Below are 8,962 nucleotides of genomic sequence, written 5' to 3'. Positions count from 1 at the left end.
CGTTTGTGGTGGCAGCGGTGCAACCAATCACGTCCTTAATTGTCGGGGACCTTCAACACCAATGTAATCCGGCAAGGGTCTCAAATCAGTCCATAGATCAAACCAGAAGCTAGCATTTGTCCCATTTCAGACCCTACGACTTGATGAATCTACTAACCTCACCTTTTAAGTGTACAAGTTTCCTCAAGTTCTGGGTCAAACCAATAATTTTTACAAAATCGAAATCAAAATAATGTGATATCCAAAACGTCCAGCTAATTATTACTCGTCGTGCGCGCACAAGAAAATGTGGACAAATAAAAACAATTATTTATCCTGATTATTGTTTACAATATGCGATTTTATTTACCTGACACAAAAGAATCCGAAATTTAATTGGTGGATTTGTTTTAAGTCTTTCAACTTGTTAATGATTTTAATGTCTTAAATAAAAAGATTATAATCAATTCATGAAATTTGAGGGTGCCTTCTAGTTATTGTACCTCTTTTATTCAATTTCGAATAAAATCAAGAACAAGTCATTGAATCATGTGCATGACAACTAGGAAGTACAAGAACGAACAAACTCGATAAAAAGTGTACAACAAGATGGTATGAGGCTTGATGAACCATATTACATTGTTGCTTCAATATGTCACACTGAAGCTTAGATAAGAAAAAATCGATTAAAGGTTCCGAATCCGATCCGGATTAAGAGCATTGTACGATACCGGCGGAGAAGGTAAACCATTGGATCGATCTTGATCGGGTTTTGGACCGTAGGGATTCTTTCCACAAGGGATCCAAAAGAACGATTTAGGGTTTGGACAAGGCTGTTTTCTCATGAAGAACTTTGAACACTCAGTGGCCGATCGTTGATTCGGAAGGCCTAAAATACAGTTCATTCGAACATCCAGAACCTTCTTCTTTATCAGTTCCCGACATTTCGGACCCACATGCGTGAAGTAATTGTATGACAACGACAAGTTCTGGATCCTTGGAAGATTACATACGGTTTCGGGTATGGTTCCATAGAATGTGTTTCTTGCCAAGTTGAGTTGTTCCATCTTGTCCAAGCATCCAAAGGAATAAGGTATAGGACCGGTTAAGAGGTTAGACCCGACATCGAATACCGTTGCTAGGTTTAGCTTTCCGATTTCGTATGGTAAGCAACCGGTTAACCGGTTACTCAAGAAAAGAACTTCTTGCAAGTTCTTGATATTGCCTATGCTGCTTGGAATCGGACCTGAAAATCTGGCATATCACAAGAAAAACCACAGTAAACCAAAGATGCAGGATTCAATTCTCATCAATCGCATGTAATTTCTCGAGACGGAGATTCGGGTTTTGTTTAAATGAAAAACATTAAGAGCGTTGCTGACCTGTTGTTGGCGAATGTGAGATAAAGAGCGGTGATGGAGCCGAGGTTTTCGGGTAAGTTTTGAACGAGATTGTTGTTGTTGATGAACAAAACATCGAGATCAAGATTGAAAACCTGAGGAGGAACCATACCCGAAAATGAGTTGAACCTGAGATCAAGAAACGTCAAGTTCTTGGCCTGAAGAACTGAACTCGGGAACTCTCCCGACAACTTGTTGCTACTAATGTCGAGTTCATACAAGTACTTCAACTTGTCTACCCTCGGAACAGAACCCACGAAATTGTTGGAGTTGGCGTGGAAGATGGTAACTTCCTCTAACTTGTCGAGGAAGTTATCCAGACGGAGTTGCTTGCCGGCCAGGTTAAACTCGTTGAACTGTACAGATGCAACGGCGAGGTAATTCGTTCCTGGGTATATTGCACATTCGAGGCCCACGTATTTGTCCTTTGCACAAACATCATAACCTTCCCATGTTTTGAGTTTGTTCTTCGGATCGTATTCAACAAGCTTTTGAAACCTCTTGATCACCGGAAACACTTTCTCGATCAATGGACTCACGAAACGAGGAGGAGGCGGCGGTGGCGGAGGAGACGGCGGAGGAGGGCAAGGAGGTGGAGGACTGTCCTCGGATTCGGGCGAGGGACCACCGCCTCCGATTCCGATGATGATTTCTAGGGTTTTTCTGCTGTTGCCGTCGGTCAATAGGGCATGATGAACGTTTGAAAGCGAGAGCAAATGGAGAATCAAAATCAAGAAAACCAGAGTAGAGGAGGAATTCTTTGGGGCCATTATTTTCGTGTGTGTTTGAGGAGTTAAGTGTTGAGATTTATACAACATAGAAGATGGGACAAGTCAACGCATATGTATGTATTATTGTGAATGGGGGGATTTTAATATATATTGTCGCAAGAGATTTGATATAAATATTATATCCGACAAAATAATACAATTTGATTAAAAATTTGTAATTAAAATAAATTGACCTTTCGTTGTCATGTTACGTGTTCAACCAAGTCCAAGTAAAAAAATAATAATAATGCAGTTCCTTTATGACATGCTAACTAATGTAAATATATGTCAATTTTATCTATTTACCGTGAGTAATAGGGATAATTAAAAAAAATCTGTACGAATTTGTCATAGTATCTTAATATCCTAAGCTGAATTAAAAATATATCGTATATCTACATTAAATTACAAAATCGTCAGCGATTGCTAACACAACCATAAACATACTTAAAATTCATCGATTTTTATCAACCAAAAAGATTATATGTGTGTAAGTACATGTCATCAATTATTATTATTATTATTATTATTATTATTATTATTATTATTATTATTATTATTATTATTATTATTATTATTATTATTATTATTAGGTATAGGGTCCCCATCTTGGACAATCCTTTACAAATTAAAAAACAAAAGCCTTCACTAGTATGTCTAAAACGACCATCGTGTGAATGGTTGGTTGAAATATTATAATTAAAATTGTTTTAAAAAATATTATAATTAAAGTTGTTATAATATATAACAAAAACGAAAATTATAGTCCGTATCATATGGGGATACCACGGCATGTGTAGATTCGTTGCCGTGTCATTTTCATGAGAACTTTTAAATTACTTTTTAAAATTCCAAGTTTAATTTAAATATGAAAATAATTAAAAGACCGACTAATTTTGTAATCTAACCTATACCAATTAATTTTATAGAAAAATAATAATTATTAAAAATCACAAAAAACAATATCCAAATTTTAATAAAAATCATTTTAAATTATACAAAATAAAATATAATGATTTTATTAAATTTCAGATTTATACATCAAATATTAGTACAAAATAAAATTTATACATAATAATATGATTTTTAATACTTATCCGATATTAATATTTTTAAAACTATCAATAATTTAAAAATACAACTCAAAACCGAAACTTCTATCAACCTAATCCTTATAAACATAACCAAAACTGACTACTATGATTTTCGTTTTTGAAAATTAATTCGTTCTAATCATGAATTATATACCGTTACATTTAGAGGAGACACATATCGGGTAATCGGAATTTTAGGATTATCTGAACTCGAATCCGAATTTTTTTATATTATATTAATCGAACTCGAATCCGATTTATTTGAGTGTCCGAAAATCGGATATACAAGATAATTTTTAGGTATCTGTGAGTATTCGAATCCGAAATTTTAAACAAATTTTAACAAAAATATAGTAGATATCATATATAAATTATATATACTATATATATAAATTGTAATATGTATATAAATATAAATTTTTTTATAATATAATATATAAAATAAATAAAAATATATAAAAAAGTTGTATATTGAAAGTTATAATAAATGTAGTTTTAGATTTTATATAATATAGTTAAAATTTAGAGATAAAACTGTAAATTTATAATACTTCGGGTATCCGCGAATAATTACCCGTCTCATTTTTTATTACCCGAATGTGAACTAAAGATTTTCTAAATATTATATTCGATCTCATCTCATTAGATGTTTGAATACCCAAATTTCGGATACTGACCTGCGGGCCGAGTCTAATGTGCGAATCTTGGGTTTTTTTTTTGTCCACTCCTAGTTACATCGAATCCGACAAAGATCTCTACAATCTACCAATATATTTCTTGAACCAATTTACCTTTCTCTAGGTCATATCTTTTTTTTTTTAAAAAAAAAAGTTGGTGTCTCAGTTTTCTAAGACATTGAAATCGACAAGTGTTCCTACCAAATTTTTTCTTTTAACTTTAATTTTTTCGATACCCGACTCACAATATAAACTGAAATCATCGGTTTTCGATGTACTTATATGATCCAATGATTTTTATTAGCGATATTTTGACATCAAAGTGTCGAGATATTATTTTTATAGGTACTTTTTGAATTAGACTTCTTCGACGTGCAAAAAGTGGGAAGGATTCTCAACGAAACTTATATACTTGGACTAAGTCACATCAATTCTATGGATTCTAACTAATGAATTCATCCTACAAACTGATCTAGATTATCCTAAAAATTGAGCTATCAATTCAACATGATTCAACCATATTCAACCAATTTATTAGATTTCCAAAATGTTTTTGCTCTATCATCCTATATATAATTAATTTAATATTCAAAATGGTTTTTATGGATGCGAACTTATATGAATCTAAAACTATATGCAAATGCAATACTACAAAAAGATATGTAAGGAGGGTTAAATATCTCAGTTCAATCTTTCAAAATGATGGAGGATGTGATGAAGATATTAGTCATACGATAAAAACATGATAGATGAAATGGAGATAAGTCATGGAAGTTCTTTGCAATTGGAAGATCTCCATATAATTGAAAGGAAAATTCTACCGTACCGCTATAAAACTCGTATTGATATTTGGTAGTGAATATTGAGCGATGAAAGAATAATATGGTTCCAAAATGAATGTGGTCGGTACGAGAATATTGCGATAGATGTACGGGTTACACAAGTATGGGTAGAATATGAAATTAAAGTATTAGAGAGAAATTAAAAGTAATAACTGTAGAAAAGAAAACTACGCAAGAGGCGATTAAGATGATTTGGATATGTAAAACGTAGAATGCTCCGATTAAAAAAAAATAAAGAGTATAAGGAAGAGATAGATCTAGATTTATTTGGAAACGAGCAGTTAATAACGATTTGAACCCAAATTTGAAATAAGTAGAAAAGAAGGTTTAAATAAACTTGAGATTAAGACGATGTTTGATGATGAATCCATAACAAAGCGGTTGCGATCCGTCTTACCAATGCACCTCTAGCTAATGACCTTCAAAATGATTCCACAATTTTTTTTATAGAAGGTTAGGTCAACAAATACTGTCATTTGGGATCTATAGACGCTGATGTAAACATGCTTTCATGTTTATCCAACATCTTACCATGTACATTTTCCACTTTAATACAAATCATTTTCTGTTAGGGGGACATGCAGTAGTTGTTGGAGGTAAGAAAAGTGCTCCGGGAGTTTAGTGAAAAAACGAGGCTGCAAATTAATGCAGAGAAGTCTGAGTTATTCCTCTACGACATGAGTGTGGTCGAAAAGGAGAACCTGTCCTTTTCGGTTGGCATTGCTCTTGGCTCACTTTCCGTAAGGTATCTTGGCGTCCCTCTTAGTCCGGTTAGACTCAGCAAGGCAGACTTTACTCCTCTCCTAGACAGGGTTAAGGCGAAGATGAATAGTTGGCTAAACAGATTTCTTTCTGTAGCGGAAAAAATTTCAGCTTGTCATCTCTGTCATTTATGGGATGGTCAATGTTTGGAGGACGACCTTTGCGTTGCCTAAATTTGTATTAAAAGAGATTGATAGCCTATGTTCTAGGTTTATCTAGCAGCATGCAGGGGATCACTCACTTAGCTATCGGGTTTCATGGGTGGTAATATGCAAGCCTAAGAAGGAAGGAGGGCTTGGGATACGAAGGATTGAGGAGACACATGTTGTCTTCCGTCTTAAGCTGGTCTGGCTACTGCTGACTAAGGCAGGATCTCTGTGAGTTTAGTGGATTCGACACAATGTTTTCAAAGGTAAAACTTACTGGGAAGTGAAACAGACGACCACTGTTACATGAAACTTGAAGAAATTGCTATGATTCAAGGCAAAGGCGAGGCCTTTCACTAAGATTAACCTGGGAGATGGAAAGACGGCGTCTTTTTGGTATGACAGTTGACTGCCTCTCGAACCCCTGATTGATTTCATTGGCTCAGGTGGTCCTCGGCTGTTGCAGATACCGAAAACGACTATGGTGGCAGATGCAATACGGGACAGAAGCTGGAGTTTGCCGGGCGCACGGAACGACCACATCCAGCAACTTCATATCCTCTTATTACAGACTGATCCACCGAGGCCTGGTGCAGGACCAGACACATGTTTGTGGCGATGCACGGACGATGACTACATGCCTAATTTTAAAACGGAACAAACATGGGAGCTTTGTCGTACCCCGGGGACTATTGTTGAATGACATAACCTGGTGTGGTTTAAGAAATGCATCCCGCGACATGCTGGCAGATTTTTCACAAGTGGCTACTGACAATGGACAGGCTGGCTAGTTGGGGGATCCTCGGACCAAATCGTTGTATTCTCTGCTACCGGGAGGAAGAAACACGAGCACCTCTTTTTCTCTTGTGATTTTAGTATTTCATTATGGCATTTTTTCGCAGAAAAATTGAGGAAAAACCCTTCTACTACATATATGGCTGCCATGATTGTTAAGGCAGACTGGTCACGAGTCCCGATCACATGTTCACCTCATCATGAAGTTACTTACGCAACTTGTGGCGTATGAGCTTTGGAACGAACGGAACGGCCGCATCCATCGGGAGATGATTCACTTCGTCTACCACCTCCGATACAAGGTAGACAGGTCGATGATAAATATCTTATACTCACTGCAGAGTCCGACGAATATAATCATGAACGAATTCATCCGGCATTGGTATCGTTTAAATTAGGTCATTGATTCTAGTTTTATCCGTTTTGCGCATGAGAATCCCCTTTTCGTTAAAACTCTGATTGGTCGGGAAGGAATACAAGCACATTCTTATTAAAAAAAAAAAACTTTAACACACTTGAAAAATACTAATGATGACGAAAAATAAAACAATTTGAATGTCTGTGAGAATTTGTCTCGTAGAAAGGATCTCTCTCTCTCCACAGTACTCACTACACAGTATTCCAATTTAAGTGGGACCCACACGGAGAGTCTCTGTCTGATCCAACGGCTGAGATTGCGTTGTCTCCTTAGGACTAAACTTAGGGTTTTACGAAACTCTTCCGTATTTAAACAACACGAACTTTGCATAGTCCCCTTCTTTGTCTCTGCATTCTTCACCATCTTCTTGACTGAGGACTCGGTCCCCGACTCGTCTGATTCTCTGACTCGCCGCCGCAACTCTCGCCGGCGGTGACCGTCGATTTTCCTTCCCTCTCCTCGAAATAAAAAAACCCACAAAAAAGGAAAAAGAAAAACCCCAAAAAAAGATCTCATTTTTGGGATTTTAATTCCTCCGACATATCTGCTTTTTATTCTCCGATACCGTTTTCTCCCTTGCAGTAGCAAATAATCAGAGGAGAGGGAAGAAAAAAAGGAAAATTACCCCCAAAAAAATTAGAAAAAGGTGAACAGGACTTTGAGCAGAGAAGAGGTATTGTTGTTTTCGTTTTGTTGTGGCAATGGCTCAGGTTCAGCTTCAGGGTCAGAGTGCGAACGGTGGATTGTCCGCTTCTGCGGCGGCGGCGCAGCTGGGGACGACGTCACTGTACGTCGGTGATCTGGACCCTACCGTGACGGATTCTCAGCTGTTCGAGACCTTTAGCCAAGTGGGTCAGGTGGTCTCTGTTCGTGTCTGCAGGGACATGTCGACCCGTCGATCTCTTGGCTATGGCTATGTTAACTATGGCAATCCTCAGGATGGTAAGTCTCTTTAGCTTTGCTGTTGTTGTGAGGTTTATTTTTTAACGAGTTTTTCATGATTATTAGCTCAAGTTTGTTGGTAGGCGTCTGTATTTGATTGAATTTGTGGTGAGTTTTAGTGTTCATGATCTGGATATGGTATTTTAATTTGGGTTTACTGAAATGGTATTGATGTTTATAAGATCCTTTGTTCATGGATGATGAAAGCGAAAGGGCGTTAATTTCGTAGGATTGTGTAGAAAGGCAAAACTTTAGGTAGTCTTGAAGATAAGAGTGATTAACTGTGATTGTTGGGCTCGGAAGCTTGGTTTTCCTTTTGTACTTCTTATATTCATTACACGTGCAAAGTTTAACTGCCCTTGATCTGGTTTTAGCATCATGTTAACTGTAGTGAGGATCAAAGATAAACAGATTTGTGTTCCCTTGTTGGTTACCTCTTAGCCGATTTCTTATGTTGTGTTTTAGCATTGTAGTTTATACAGATTTCTCAACGAAATTCGATTTCGATATCTCATGGCATATTATTGTAGTAGCTTTGTTTGGAAATGGTTTTTTTTTTTTTGTATATGAACTAGGCAAATGCTAAGGGTTTTGCTGTTAGGTATATGTTGATGTACATAGACATACCAAGAAAGGTAGGACGTAGGAGGGATAGATAAAAACTTGAGTTTAATGAAATGCTCACCTTTGTAGTAAGATGGGGCTAAATGGATGGCGTTAAGTATAAAGGAACCCTAAGTTTTCCTTAATTTTAACCTTTTTCCTAATAGTAAGCCAAATAAGGAAGGGAAGCCTTGGCGCACCGGTTAAGGTGTTGTCGTTGTGACTTAGAAGTCGCGGGTTCGAGTCTTGGAAGCAGCCTCTTGCAGAATATTCTGCAAGGTAAGGTTTGCCTATAATACACGGCCCTTCCCTAGCCCCCACTCAACGGGATGCTTTGCGCACTGGGCTGCCCATAGTAAGCCAAATAAATTACCTTTCTTTAATAGGTTATGCTGAGTAGCTGGATTTTGGATAACTTTAATGTTCCGCTTTCACATGGTCAGTTTGTTTATTGAGTTGTCGTTGTTAACATTTGGAGTAACCTTGACGTGGAAAAAAGATGATGAGCGGCATTCCTCCGTGCACAGATGAAAT

General features: G+C 36.8%; 2 protein-coding genes across 2 annotated transcripts in view; one reads left to right on the top strand and one right to left on the bottom strand.

The window, feature by feature from the left end:
• Positions 1 to 502: 502 nt before the first annotated feature.
• LOC104798794 (uncharacterized protein At4g06744-like) lies at positions 503 to 2,161 on the bottom strand. Its single transcript, XM_010520996.1, has 2 exons — positions 1,362 to 2,161; positions 503 to 1,233 (listed from the first exon to the last, which is right to left on the bottom strand). The coding sequence occupies exons 1-2, from the start codon at positions 2,147 to 2,149 to the stop codon at positions 666 to 668; spliced, it is 1,356 nt and encodes a 451-aa protein (XP_010519298.1). The 5' UTR covers positions 2,150 to 2,161; the 3' UTR covers positions 503 to 665.
• Positions 2,162 to 7,224: 5,063 nt separating this feature from the next.
• Positions 7,225 to 8,962, top strand: part of LOC104798793 (polyadenylate-binding protein 8-like) — a 7,172-nt gene continuing 5,434 nt past the window's right edge. Inside the window, exon 1 of the mRNA XM_010520995.2 lies at positions 7,225 to 7,825. Coding sequence (XP_010519297.1) covers positions 7,585 to 7,825 — 241 coding nt within the window. The 5' untranslated portion in view covers positions 7,225 to 7,584. The remainder of the gene's footprint in view (positions 7,826 to 8,962) is intronic.

The sequence above is a fragment of the Tarenaya hassleriana genome, unplaced genomic scaffold (assembly GCF_000463585.1).
Source record: "Tarenaya hassleriana unplaced genomic scaffold, ASM46358v1 Cleome58, whole genome shotgun sequence".
NCBI classification, from domain to species: domain Eukaryota; kingdom Viridiplantae; phylum Streptophyta; class Magnoliopsida; order Brassicales; family Cleomaceae; genus Tarenaya; species Tarenaya hassleriana.
This window is presented reverse-complemented; position numbering and strand designations above follow the sequence as displayed.

Bases quoted from the DNA above. Each gene is read 5' to 3' on its own strand.
- LOC104798794 (XM_010520996.1), bottom strand. From the start codon at position 2,149: ATGGCCCCAAAGAATTCCTCCTCTACTCTGGTTTTCTTGATTTTGATT. The intron at 1,234-1,361 runs GTCAGCAACGCT...GTGATATGCCAG, and splicing joins CTCACATTCGCCAACAACAG to ATTTTCAGGTCCGATTCCAA.